This window comes from Lytechinus pictus, chromosome 11 (genome assembly GCF_037042905.1).
Source record: "Lytechinus pictus isolate F3 Inbred chromosome 11, Lp3.0, whole genome shotgun sequence".
Taxonomy (NCBI): domain Eukaryota; kingdom Metazoa; phylum Echinodermata; class Echinoidea; order Temnopleuroida; family Toxopneustidae; genus Lytechinus; species Lytechinus pictus.
In genome coordinates this window covers 14,801,973-14,816,909 of record NC_087255.1, presented here as the reverse complement: position 1 = coordinate 14,816,909, position 14,937 = coordinate 14,801,973, and the positions used below count along the sequence as shown (strand labels likewise).

General features: G+C 38.9%; 1 protein-coding gene across 1 annotated transcript in view; it reads right to left on the bottom strand.

Moving 5' to 3' along the window:
- The window catches only part of LOC129270859 (structural maintenance of chromosomes protein 2-like), a 32,666-nt gene that overhangs the window by 12,870 nt on the left and 4,859 nt on the right, over window positions 1-14,937 (bottom strand). Inside the window, exons 5-16 of the mRNA XM_064106843.1 lie at window positions 14,410-14,520; window positions 13,700-13,915; window positions 11,987-12,199; window positions 10,639-10,828; window positions 9,854-10,029; window positions 9,275-9,393; window positions 8,545-8,683; window positions 7,753-7,899; window positions 3,226-3,348; window positions 2,605-2,686; window positions 1,541-1,676; window positions 220-344 (exon numbers count right to left, since the gene is read on the bottom strand). Coding sequence (XP_063962913.1) covers window positions 220-344; window positions 1,541-1,676; window positions 2,605-2,686; window positions 3,226-3,348; window positions 7,753-7,899; window positions 8,545-8,683; window positions 9,275-9,393; window positions 9,854-10,029; window positions 10,639-10,828; window positions 11,987-12,199; window positions 13,700-13,915; window positions 14,410-14,520 — 1,777 coding nt within the window. The remainder of the gene's footprint in view (window positions 1-219; window positions 345-1,540; window positions 1,677-2,604; window positions 2,687-3,225; window positions 3,349-7,752; window positions 7,900-8,544; window positions 8,684-9,274; window positions 9,394-9,853; window positions 10,030-10,638; window positions 10,829-11,986; window positions 12,200-13,699; window positions 13,916-14,409; window positions 14,521-14,937) is intronic.

Below are 14,937 nucleotides of genomic sequence, written 5' to 3'. Positions count from 1 at the left end.
AAGTCTCTTTCATTACATGGTTTAAGTATGTGATTTATTTATTTTATTTATTTATTTACTTTTACTTTTTTTGGGAGGGGTGGGTAACTTCGATTAGTGTTTGAGACACTGACAAATGTTGTATTACATTTTGTAATACATCTCCTAAAAATTTGAAATTCTAGACAAACACATTAATGATTTACTGTCTAACGAAACAGATCCAAACAGGCCACTTACCAACTGATGCTTTGAGCGCATTGATTTCTTCTAGTTTGCTGTGATGTGTGCCTTGCTTCAGCCTTTCTTCTAGGAGCTGTGCCTCGTGGACCTTGAGATCATACTGTTCCTTCAACGCTCGCATCCTGTCAACAACCAAACAGGAAAACATTGTCACGTTTCATAAAAGCTTGGAATTCCATGATTTTAACCCTCAGCCAATCGTATTGGAGCATTACAGTAGCTTATAACAGTAGCATGTAACCACGATTGAAATTCTGATTTTTATTGGTAGCTGAACCTTTTTTACTATTTATTTATTTTTATTTATTCTATTTCCAGGCAAAAGACAACAAGAATATGTCAAGAGGAAGAAATTACCACCGACTAGTGCCTGAGGATGACTAAAAGAAAAACTAGTTTCTGTTATGAAGCTCTCCTCACTAGTGGGGGTTTACAAATATACAAAAATAAAATCGGTATAAAATGGCAATATGTTTAGATGCATTACTTAATAAAACTATGGTTACTATGGTAACTGATATAATGGCAAAAGTTACCATAATCAAGTCTTTAGGAAATGGACCCAGATGAACTTCATAAGAATTATATATTTCTTGCAAAGGTTATTTTTTAAAATTTCAATGAGATAATAGGATATAAAATTTTTTATATGACACCTAGATAGATCCTTTTCATTTGATTGGTTGTTTGATATCGATCATTCAGCCTATTTCTTAATGACTTCATCATCCGTGCAATTTTGGATCGATTCATCATGCAATTTTGGGTCCATAGCATGCGCCTGGCATGCGCACTCGGACCACCAGCGATATACATAAAAACACCCGTGTTTGCAGTGCGTGTGTTGTTTGCGAAAATCAACAGACCTCGTTCGCACTGATTGCACTTCTACTCAAATTTATAATAGTCAGATGACAATGATCTAGCTTTAGGTGTCATATAAATCAAATGGTGAATGTTCTTTTCATTCATGCAATGGACAGAATACTTCATTCGGTGAAAGATGAAATGAATGATCCATTCAACAAGGCGTACTACGCCTCGTTGAATGGAGCATTTCATTTTTCACCGAATGAAGTATTCTGTCCATTGCACTCATAAACATTCATTATTTGTATGATATTTTGGGTATTCCAATATCTTTTGAGATTCAAGTCAGTGAGAAAAGAGGCATACATTACATATGAAAACAGTTATACAATACACGTCTGCCCCCCCAATAAAAATGACCTAACAAACTATGATATTGTACATTCCCTATCGAAAATGGTCTTAAAAATTGTGCAAAAACACAGTTCTAGTAACAAGATAATCTTACTTGTCTGCAGATCCTCTGATCTTGGCCAATTCTTTCTTGACGGCATTCAGTTTTTCCTGCTCCACAAACAAGGCTTCTTCAGCCTCCTGAAGCTCTGCTAGCTTACGCAACACTGAAGAACTGTTGTTCCGCGCACCTGAACAGGAAATATAATTGTTACTTAAATCATCCACACAAGTTAGTCTTTGAATAGATATATCAAAATGACATACTAGTATGCCCGAGACTTTGTAATTGCTTTTTACATGCTGTAGCTAGCGGCAGTAACATAAAATAATGAATTGTAGTGTATGTATTGTAGTTGGACAATGCCATATAGTAAACAACCTTTTTGTTTATCCGACCCACATTTTCTCCATTCTCAACTCATTTCATGAACAGCTGAAGCCATGATAATTAGAGAGCATGAAAACTTCACATATGAACTAGAATTCAGAGACATAAATTATTTCAGGTAGGTTCCACCAATAGGGGATCGGATGGACATATTTCATGGAATTGCCCACATGCATATTAAGTGCCCTGTAAGAGCTTACTTTTATGCTTCTTTATTGAAGTATTTTCTAATTATTTTCTTTAATCTGTACAATTTCACCTAATTGGCATTAGACATGGGGAAAAATAAGTATGGGGACATAGGATCATGCATAGACATTGCAGTATTTTGACACGTAATTGTTGCACAAATATCTACTAATTTGGAAATGATTGCACTTACAAAAAGCATACATGTAAGTCATTCATTTTTAATCAAAGACATTTTTGTCTTCTGACAGACATACTTTTGCTAATGGGCAATTCCATATAGTAATAAACAATTTGTACGTCCAACGCTCCTTTTTCTAATTTTTTAATTCACTTCATGAACTACTAATTTCATGATAATTTGAGATTATTTGAAGCACAAAGTGTGGATCAATTATTTCATGAAGTGCCTCTTGTTTTATAATCTAGAGTGGTGAGAAAAAAAACAGAGGAAGTAAAGAAGATGTACAACTGTTCAACATCTTTTCCCTAGACGAATGATCTATTTGGCTTGAATAAATGAGTAAATTTGAACCTACCTCCCGTCAAGGTTCCTGATGGGTCAAAGGTGTCACCAGCAAGGGTCACTGTCCTTGTCTTGACCTTAGGGTCAAAGGTCACCTACAATAAAAACAAAAGAGATTAATAAATGAGTTTTATGCTTTACACCTTATTTTCATCATCGGTGACATTGACAATCTATGTTAGTTCTTATTAATTTACATGCCTTCTGACATAAAGATCCATAAATAATTCTGAAACCCCAAACGACTCAAAGATGAAACATCAGAGCATTGTAACATACAGTAAATAAATATTACACCTGTCTATATATACCATAGGTCCGGTTCCCTTGAAAAGTATTTCTCATTAAAACCTGCATTTGAGGAACCTATTCATAAAGACCAACCTTTCATAATGACTGCTTTTCTTGTCTTCCTTGGGTGGTCTTCACAGTCAGGTTAGATTGCATTAGGTACATGGATTTGCCATAGATTTACAACTGATATCAATCACAGATCATATGATTCACTGTTTAAAAAAAATTTCATGATAAATTAATCTGATTGTTTTAGACACGGTTAACCAGGATTTGTAAGCTTACATAAATTAGAAATTAAAAATTGATTTTTTGACTTTCGAAGACTGTGTTCTCTTACCTTTTTAGCATGTGCCATATCATTACAGACCAAACTAGACCCAAAGACAAACTCCATTGCTGACTGTACATCCTTCTCGTACCCAACGAGGGTCAGGGCAGTACGGACATTGTCTTTGCCAACCTGCAGTGAAAAAGATATTGATAAAAAATATTAAGAACGACAATATGCAGCAATTCCGTTTGAAATTACTTTATCGGTGGTGTTATCTACGGCAAGGCTCCACACTAACTTTTTTTCTTGGTGACCCGATCGGTCCACCAAAATCATAAATTTCGTATTTTTGGTGGCCCCCAAAGCAAATTTAGTGGCCCTAACACAATAGAAGACATCACAATTTATCAAAACTTTGGTAGCCCAACAGGGCCACCAAGTTTGGGAATTTGCAGAATTTTGGTGGCCCAACTCTCATTTTTGGTTGCCCCAGGCCACCGCTTACGTCGAGCCCTGTCTAGGGTATAGCAGTGATTCCAGTAATATTGCATCCTTGTGCCTGAAAGAAACCAGTAAAGCAAGTTGTCTGTGATTTTCAATGACAACTGTTCTAAGCTACTGAACTGCTTGCATCTGATTGACTAAGAGCAAATTTGTCTGCGAACAAAATCAATGACAAGACACTCCATGAAACACCGCCTTGGTTTCAATTGGATTGTGCATTGTTAAAGGTACAGTTCATGAAGACCATGAAGGAATCCATTAAAAACTACTCTGCATTCAAATGATCGGGGATGTCAGATATGCTAGTCACACCAGCAAAACTGCCTCCACACTGACCAACAATATATCTATCAAAATAATGAAATAGTTTTAATTGGTATGGGGTTGGTTTCGTTGGTGTAACTGTAGCATCAGAATTAATCAGAAGTCCTGAAAATCATCAAGAATATACTTCTTTGTATTCTAAATGAAGTGTTTGATTGTTCCCTTTAGCGTCAAAGGTAATTGCTGGGACCCGTCTGACATAGTTATGATTGATCCAGAGATGCCAACTTTTGGAAATCAGAATTAGGGAGGATTTGCAACCGACTCCAATTTATGTGCGCGTAGCGCACATCTCGAGCGCGGAGCGCTCGACCCTTGCGGCCGGGGTCCAGGGCCCGCCTTAGGGCCCTGGAAGCTCTGGGTTTCTAGATGCTCTCTGGTGCAATCTGACCCTTATTTTGGAGCATTTCACATGTTTTTAAAGAAACATTGTTCCCACTTTTTTAACATAAAAAAAAAAATGAGGGGACAATAGAAGAAAAGTACCTGTTAAACAATAATAATAATGAGGAATTATCCTCTTTATTATTGTGCAGGTACTTTTCTTCTATTCTCCCCTCATTTTTTACATATTTGTAAGCAATATTCCTCTTACCTCACTGGCTAGAACTAGTACTGCTTCCTTCTAGATCTCCAGCAGCTTTGCTGAGTGACAGCTTTGTGGCTTTCTTAGCCCTTCTGATAATGTCTTTGCTATATTGCCTTTCAAAGCAAGGGGTACTATGTGCAAGCTTTTCAATCAAGAGGGCTTCCAGAGTTCTGACACTCAAGTTTGGGCGAAATTCGGTATGATTTTTTCGCACAACACTGAATGCCCTTTCACATGAGGCATTTGAATGAGGGATGACCAGGATTCCTGTCATCACTTTGGTCAAAGTTGGATAAATCCTGGCACCTGTACAGGGATCCGATAGCTGTGAAATCCTATGCCATTGCTCATCCACTCTCTCTGTCTCAGTAGCAATTGTAGCTATGGAGGAGTCTGCCTGGTAGTGGGCAAATTCACTCTCAAGACTGTCAAATTCACCATCACCCAACATACAGGGGAATTTCTCGATGAAAAACTCCACAGAGTCAAACCTTACTTCTTGGTGCAGCTTAACATCCAACACCTGAGCATGCTTTGATAATTCATCATCCAGAGGCCAGGTTTTGAAGATGTAATCACAGGCTTTCACATAGTATGAGCGAACTGCACTGAAGAATCCTTGGATGTCTGACTCACTCAGAGTTAAGGTAGACTTCTCTAGACTTCTCTGTTCTCTTATGTACAGTTTGGCATTCTGCCCAATCATTAGGTCCTCATCATTCTTGTGATGATCTCTGTCAGAATAAGGTACCTCTAATAGAGCAAATGATGATACTGATGATGGTTTCACAAACCGGATGAAGATATTTTTCAGAAGTCCATTAAGTTCTCTGTGGAGGAGATGGATACAGGGCTCTTCCCTCTGGAGCAGGAGATTCCCCTTCTCAAAAAGTTTGTTAGCGTATCGAAGGAAGAAGCAATAAAGTTTTGTTTGAGGTGACAAGAACATTCTGTTGGCACGTTTTTCTCTAGATTCCTGCAAGGTGTGGGAGGAAGATGCACTTTTTGTTGTGGTACTAGTAGAACACTTAGTGGCAGGAAGATTACACTTGCGTTTACTGCCAGCAGAAGTAGTCAGACTCTCTGTACCAGATCCAATTTTACGCTTAAGGAGAGAGCTTGAGCTGGATGCAGACAAGGAAGGAGTAGGCCTCTGACTTTTTGCTGAGGGTTTTGCTGAGCTTCTATCAAGTGACTTGGCAAAAGCAGAACTTAACTTGGGTCCTCCTTTGCCTTTCGATGGGAGTTCAGTTTTTCTTGACTCTGAAGGGCCAGTGATGCTACCAGCTCTCGCCATTGTTGCTCCACTTGTGCTTACTGTAGCTACAGATCCTGCAGTAGATACAGCGGTCTTCTTCTTGCTGGATGTTAGATTTATGGCTTTCGTCGGTTTCATCTTTTTTTGCACTTCTGCTTTGAAGAAGAGGCGAAGGGGCTCCCATTGTTCTATTAACCTGTCTAAGCACTGACCAAGTGACAGCCATCTTGTTGCAGCATGCTTCAGAATCTTGTGTGTCGGGGCATCACAAAGTTCTTGCAGGGCTTTCACTCCTTTGATGCGTTTACTGCTCTTGTCTAAATAGTAGTAGATATCAACAAGAAATTCATCCAATGCAACTGGTAAGGCCTGAGCTGCCTTTTTGGCTGTATTATGTATCATATGGCAAGGGCAGCCCATGATATAGCACTTTGGGTTTTCTTTGTGGATATAAGCAGCAACTCCTTTGTGCTTACCCACCATCACACTAGCATTGTCAGCACAAAAGGAAACACAATTTTTCCATGAAATTTTCCTGTCATTGAATTCTTTATTGAGCAGTTTGTAGATGTTTTCTCCAGTGGAATCTTGTTTGCATGATGGTAAGCTTAGCAAACCTTGTTTCACAATTCCAGCACTGTTGTCAAAGTACGTTATGAGGACAGGGTAAAGTTGAGCCTCACCACCATCATTGCTCCCATCTGTAGCTACACTGAAGGGAGACCCTCTGGCAATATCAGCAATAGATGTAGCAGTAACATTTGATAACTCACCAATTATTGCTGAAGTTTTTGTCCGAGCACAGCCATATTTCGAAGCCACTTTCGAGTCTGGAAACATTTTCCTAAATAGAGGGCCAGCGTGGTCTGAGACAGCAATAGGCAGGTTATGTTCCACTATAAATCCAGTAAAGAAAAGCTCAGCGCGGGTAACGTCTTCCTCCTCGCTGGTCCCTTGCTTGGTGAAATAAGTCAACAGGGTACTAGTGGAGCTCGAAGATCTCGTCTTCGCAATGTCCGTATGCCGTTTGCTCCCTACGTGCTTCCGAATATCATCACGACCTCCGTGCTCAACTGAAATGTCCACGCTGCAAATTGTGCAAAATGCATGGTAAATTCCTCTTTCCGACTTCCGAATACACGGGTACTGGAGACTGTATTCAGTCTTATACTTCTGAGACCATTTCTTGGTCTTCTTTTGTTGATTTTCCGCCATTTCGTGTCAATATCAACCCATCAATACGCCGAAATCACACACCGATATTCCACCGCACGACTCGACAATTACAGTGGCCGCGAGCGCACACGCCTCGCGAAGCTAGCCGGGCCTACCGGCCTGGTGCACAGTGGATTCCCGTTGGGCATATCACATGCACCAGCTTTTCGCTGCTCCTTATTTGTCTACCTTTCACACATAATTTAGAAGCAGCGAACGTAATTGAGTTACTACATGCTACAATTAGCAGACGATACATGAGTTTCCAATCCAATTTGATCAATGCAAAAAAATCGTAATTTCGGGAGGATAAAGATGGTAATCGTAAGGGCGGGAGTTGGGATGAATTTTCGGGAGCCTCCCGATGAAATCGGGAGGGTTGGCATCTCTGTTGATCCGATCAACCTAAACTATATGGAAATCCATCAATGTCATAATTTTTTGTTCAGAAAATTTGCACAAAGTCCTTTGCAAACAAAGAGAAGCACACTAAATTTTTAGGAAAACAATGAATGTACAGGCATGAATATACTGCATATCTAGGAAATAATTTGAACAAACATGCATTTTAGATTGTTGATGTTGCTGGCTCTCCATAGTTGTGGTTGATCAGATCAATCGTAACTCTTTATAAGACAGGGCACTGATATCCTCGAATGGTCTGAAAAGCGGCATCCCTTTGCACTTCTGCAGTGATACTTACCAGATTCTGAGCTGCTCTGACTGTATCCCCCGAGATGGATCGGGCTGCAATCTTGTTGAGGGGGATGATGGTGTAGCGACGTTTCAACTCTCCCTTCTGCAGGAGCTTCTTGCCCGTTTGCTCTGAATCTACCACCACGTTGTAGAGCTAACAGAAAGGAAAGATTAATCCAAGTTAATAAATTGCTTGCAAAATCAAATTTTTTAACATTGATTATTTTAAGAGGAATCTAATGAAAAGCCTGGATGTTCCATGTGAGGATGCCTATGGGCAACAGGGAAGAACTTCCCTTTTGTGAAACCTGACCCACATGCCACTCTGTATCAACCTTTATTCTATATCTTCTACTTTGTATGTACATATGGTCGAATAAACAACAATAAGGATAGTACTAAGTAATGGAGGTCAGGAACCTGAAATCAAAACTGTCTCATGGAAAAAATGTAACGAGTATTTAAATTGAAGAAATGCGAAGTAATGAGTTTCAGTTCTATTCACAACCACCGAAATTCTGTCGTAGAACAAATGCTTTGAAATAATGTGTCCCAAAAAGAAATAAAAAGTAACCTGTCATGGTATTGGAACATATGAAAGGAAAAGAAAACTACAACCTGCATTTATATAAATAAGCTTGAAACTCAACAGAAATCTAATCAACAGACGGAACTTAGAACTTTCTTTTTGTATTCAAAAGTCTGGCAGATTAGCCCTTAAGCCACAAAATCCTTGAAAATATATTAAACTTAACTTTAAAACCAAATTTACTTCATTAAAATTGTTTATGTAACTGACCTTTCGACCTGCAGTGACCTCTAGTGATGTAGCATACTTGACATCCTTGACCTTTACGAGTCTGGCCACTAGACCATGCACCTTGGAACGGTCAAAGTTCTTCTCGGGATCCTTGTATTCAAACTGAAGATTAGGGAATCTACAAGAAAAACAAAATCAAGAGCTTTTATTATTTCTTTGGTAACAAACCAAACCATTGGCTCTATACTTCAATCCAATAACCCATTTAACAAACCATGTACAGTAGTAATGTGGAGCTCTATGAAACAAAATTATTTCAAGATTTTACAGGTTGGAAAGATATGGTAAAGAAGGAAAACAGAAAAGTTGGTCTAAACTGGGAGGATGCTCAAGACAGAAAGAAATGGAAGGAGCAAGATTCATCAAGGTGCGAGAGTTGGTAACCCTTCTCAAGAGGGACATGCTGAAATAAATGATGTTGATGGTAGGAGGGTCTACTGAAATATCATTCTTCAAAACCATGACCATTCATCTTTATTATCTTGATCCCCTTACACAAAAAGATATACAATATCTACAATCAATATCATTTTCATGTACATAGCTTGAAATAAACTTAGTTACGCTGTAGCTTTTATGTTACAGGGCCTTTGTCTTTGATGGTTTTTTTCCAAGTCATAGGTTACATGGAAAGATATAGTGAAGAAGGAATTCAATAATCTTGGACTGAGCAAGGAGGATGCTCATGATAAACACAGGGCAATCATACCTGGATGTAAGTGCGTTGACCTTGTCTGAAAGGTTATCGACCTTGGCCGAGAGGGTTTTGTGTTGGTTCTCGAGATCATCTTCCTTGCCATCCTCAAAACCAAGCTTCTTCATCTCATCCTAGAGGACAGATAATCATAAAATATATTGATCAAATATATCCTTACAGCAATATTATCACTACTTTTGTAATATGCATTCATTTTTAGCCCATGCCCAGTCCCCAATGTTACTGTGATGCCACTATCATCCCCATATTCAATTTTATCATAATTAGCACAATCACCAACCCCATCATCATCAGCAGCAGCAAAATCCTCCTCCTCCTCCTCGTCGTCGTCATCATCATCATCATCATCATCGTCATTGCTGTTGTCATCAACATCATCACCTTCATTATCCTATCACCATCATGGTTGTAAAAAACCATCAATTTTGCCTATGCCGTGCAGCATTTAGGAATCATAATAGAACAAGTTCATTACTTTCTTAAATAAATTGGTTAATTCCCCAAGTTCCTAAGTTTCCCTCAACATGACTGCATTTTTTTTTACAGCCTGCAACCCCCTTCCCATCTTACCTCCAATTTAGTCTTGCTCTTGATCACTGCCTCCATGTTGGCCTTGTCTTTCTCATACTCCTTGGCCGTTTTCTTGAGTTCAGCTTCCTTCTTCTTCAGCTCAGCCTGGTCGCTCTTCAGTGTGCTCTGGGCTTGTTTCAGGTTCGTCTCGGCAGCTTTCATCTCCGCCTTGCAAGCTGAGAGACACAAACATAGTCCGCTGAGTATATTTTATTCTATTTCATACATCTAATCACCTTGCCATCCCTCTCTGTCTATCTGTATGTCTCTCTCTCTCTCATCCTCTATTGTGTCTATTCATTCATCTGTCTCTGCTGTCCTTGTCTGTCTGTCTGTCTCCCATTACCCTTGCATAATATTGCATTACATATATGCCTTCCATAGTTGCCTTAGATTTGAAAATAATATTGTGATGTAATTCTGATCACCTTTTTTTATATGATCAAATTATGCTGTTCTACAACTCCGAACAGATGATATAAGCCAATACAAGAATTATGAATATATCAGGGAAATTTATAACATTACCAAGAGGAGGCAAGTAACATGTGATGATATAATGATCTCTATCTGAAGAAACATATAATAATGGAATGTAATGATTATTGAATCTTTGCAAAAAGCTGTATCTCTCTCTAACAACATCACAAGCAGAATTCATACATTGAATGAGAAAAGTGAAGGCAAGTACAACTTGAAATCCTGTTGCAATTCAGCAATTTTGACAAAAACCTGGATATGATTTTTTGAATGAACCAAACTGAATTGAATCACATTGAACTTACTCATAAGCTGATCAGCTAGTGTCTTATCCTCTCCATCGTCACTGCTAGACAGGCCAGCAGAGACGGCTTGGTAGTGCTTCTGAGCCTGGACGACGCCCTCCTGGTTCTCTTTGCATTTCTCTTCAAGCTTCGTGAAACTTCCACTCAGCTTCTCGATATCCTTTTCTTTGGCCTTTAGGGTAGCTTGATCCTGGAGGGGAGAGGGTACATAATTTCACATTATGCAAAGCTTGAACAGCAGAGGGCAGTATTTCTAAACTGTACATGTTTTATACAATAGGCCATAATCTACCAGCACTATATTGGTTCCCCTTGTATTTCTCTTCAAGCTTGGTGAATTTTTTACTCAACTGCTTGATGCCCTTCTCTTTGGTATTCAAGATGGCTTGGTCCAGGCAGAGAGATAGGGTAAGAAGGGGAAAATAATGGCACATTATATTAAGTTTCAACAGTAGAGGGCAGTATTTCCCCTCTTTGTACAGGTTTTCATACAACAGGCAATAATTTCTTCAAGCTTGGTGAAACTTTCACTCAAGCTTCTCAATGTCCTTCTCTTTGGCTTTTATATCACACGGTCCAAATCTACAGCCTCTAACAAGGGAGACCTGTAGAATGATCGACAACTTGCATATCATCCGGAAGCGTAAAATGCATTGAGGTAGGAAAGCGGGAGTTTGCAAATAAAAATAATAACATTTATAGGGCGCTTTCAAAGTGCACAGGTGGGCTGACTAAAGTAAACAATGAATCCATTAAAAACAAAAAACAAAAACAACTATGCTAGTGTTGAGAAAAGGTAAGTTTTGAGTGAGGATTTGAGAATTTCAACAGAGGAAGCATTTTGAATATGGGTTGGGAGCTTGTTCCACAGAGCAGGGGCAATAACAGAAAAAGGGACGATCACTGTATCTGGTGTTAGTGCAAGGGCCGTAGTTTAAATTAGATGAAAAGGATGAGCGGATGGATCTGACTGACGAGGAGTAACAAAAGGAGACTAGGTCTTGGAGATACTTAGGTGCCCTATTATGATTAATTTTGTATACAATGAGAAGAATCTTAGAGGTTATGCGAGCGTGTAAATCACAGCATTTGACTAGTAACTGAATATCTACTGAAGATGGCATATGAAGTATGCATAAAGAATATCACATGCCGATTTTGAGAGCTGTTCGTGCTTATTTAATGTGTACTTGTTGCACTCATGTGCAGATTAGCACAAAATAAAAAGTGCACATGAGACCTATAGATATAATCTACAATCTGTAACCTTTTTACAATACTGCATAATATAACTTAACAAAAATAAAAAGCATTTTCCAGCTTTAGCAGATAGTCTTGCATCCTTTACCTCTGTGTAGCTCTTCTCAATAGCCTTCTTATTCTTCTTCTCCTTATTGACTGCCTCTTTCTTGTGTTGCAGTGAGCTCTGGATCTTGGTATCGTCATTCTGTGTTTCCACAAGGCGCTTCTCTATCTCCTTTAATACTCCACCAGCCTCCTCGTCCCTCTCCTTCTCCAAGGCCTGGATGGTATCCCCCAGCTCAACAATTTTGTCATCAATCTGAAAGATTAATAATCACATTTAAGACTACATTGATTTCAATTTAGAGTATAGAGTGACATGGAAGCCTGGGTGCCTGTTAATGGTCTAAGTTTGTGGAAATCCCATACAAATGCATTATAACGAATCTGCCAAACTTCAGGAAATCAAATCAGGATTTTGCATCTCCAAAGTTCGTATTCTCCCATAAAATTTTGTATTTAATCAACCCTATTTTTTTCATCAAAATTTATTGAACATTCCAATGCATCGCAATATATATATATATATATATATATATATATATATATATATATACATATGCATGTACAGTCCAACCTCTCTTATCCGGACACGTTGGGACCAGCACCAATCTGGATAAGGGATTTATCCGGATCTGGGAGACCCAATATTAAATACATGCAGCTGCGCCTCCCCAACGGCGGTAACTACATGTACACCGTACACTTAATCTATTGTAGTGGGCGTACAGACAGTATTCACTGCAGTGTCAGTGCAAATTATGGGCGGCATATTTACGGAAATGAAATCGATCGATGGTCAAAACTCTTGGATAATTTAACTGATAAAATGATTGAGGTATACATCGAGCATACCTCGACAGAAAGAGAATGACTTGATGAAACTAAGTTTTACGATTGGATCATCGCGGCGGTTATAGCAGCTTTGCAAAGTCAGCCATTGTTATACTGACTGTAGGCTCAAACATGATAGATGGCGCTGTCCATATTGAGGCCTAGTGCTAACTAGCGAGATGTGTGTGTTGTTTTTTTCCCCGGGAAATAAAGAGAATGTGATGAAATGTTTCCGCTGCGCCCTGATTCACTGAAAAATTATCCTGTCTAAGTTGTTTTGGTGATTTGGGTGAGATATTTTCATGAAAAATAATGTGGTTGTAGGTAGACTATATTGGAAAATATATGTAATCAAAGTGACTTTGTGTAGGATTGAGTTTAGATTGAAATCACATTTCCCAACGTACTAGATTGAATTGGAAAAAAAAAATATCAGCAAGTGTGCGACCGGATAAGGGGAGGCCAGATAAGAGAGGTCGGACTGTATACAAGTACACTCAATCCTTTGAGGCACCGCCTTTCACTTTCCTGTTTTCAATCAATTTGTTACTCAAAAATTTAAATTTCAGGGCAAACAAGTTGTAAAAATTTGAAAACAGGAGATAGAATCTACTGTATGTATTGAACTTCTCTTTTCACATCACCAAAAAGGACGAAAACAGTAGTTTTGCCTTAGTCTTGCCTAATGTTCCTACACTTTCTGGAGGGTCTCACTAGATTTTGGTACTATTGGGGTTCGTTTCATAAAACTTGTTATAAATAACAAATTTGCAAATAACAGTTTTAAGCTACTGAAATCATTTGGTTTAGCTGGCAGAGGGTCAACTTGTTATACAAATTATGCATTTGTTATTGCAATGGGACCCTGGTCCCATATACGTAATCTATTCATTTGGAAGCCCTAATTGGTGCAGAGCTCACTCACCTCTTTCATCCTCTGTCTGAGGGCATTGGTTGCCTCTGCGATCTTGGCCAGCTCCTGCTCCGACTCCTTAGAGAGCTTCTCGGCGGAGACAAACTGGTATGCCACATGGAGCTTGGTCAGGTGATCCAGCTCCCTCAAGACCTTCTGATACTCCAGGTAGGAGGAGCGCTCCTCGTTGAGTCGGGTCAGGGTGGGAGTGATCTCTTCGTTTAGTACCTACAGAGGAGAACAATACGATGTATTAGCTTTGGTTTTAGAATTAAGCTTGGGGAATAATGTATTGGTTTCAGTCTTAGAAGATTAATTTGTGGAGTCAGTCTCAGAATAAAATGTGGTCTCATTCTCCGATAAACGTAAGCCACCTAATTACTGGTATTTGAAAAAAGAAATGGATTGCAGTCCATAGGTTTGTATGAAGACACACGGTTCCATCATTTTCAACAATTCAATAACCATTATTGTATTGAGAGATTTGACACATGAACTGAAATTCACATATTGCATGGTGTATGTGTTTACCAAATGGCCTTCCATTAGCAGTCTCCCAAGATTTGTAGACAATTTTTGTATCAAATTTGCAAACCTATATAAATGTACCTTATCATTACCTTGTGTGACAGTTTAAAACTGAAACAAAAGAACACTACTTTTCCACACTTTATAGAAATTTCTTAACATGAAAGAACAAGACAATGAGAAAGTTTACTTACTGATTCAATTTCTTTGAGCTTAGCATCTTTCTTCTCTATTGTTTTCTGAGCAGAGGCCTTTTTGTTCTCATACATACGTGTGCCAGCTGCTTCCTCTATCATGGAGAGGATCTGGATAGATGAAGACGGAAAAGGAAAATAAAACATACCAAGTTAGCAATATTGAGTTGACTGTATACATGTATGATGCAAAATGGCATTAAAACCTGGTTTAACCCTAAACAGGCCGGGGGGGGGGGGGGGGGTTGAATCAACTCCCCCTCAACATTTTCTGCGATCATTCCTCCGCGCGAAATTTTTTGACCGCGCCACTCGCAGAGTTTATACTTTAAAGTCTCGCGCATCTTTTGAGACCAAATTTAGGACGCCCTGTTACGCGGTTCCGAAATGACGCAACATTTCGTAAGTGCATGTCAGACCAAAAATTGTTCCAAAACGTGATTTTGTGTACAAAGTCAATGCAAATTGAGTTTTCTCATCTTATTCATAAAGATATGATTATTTTTACTTTAAACATTTGAAATCAAT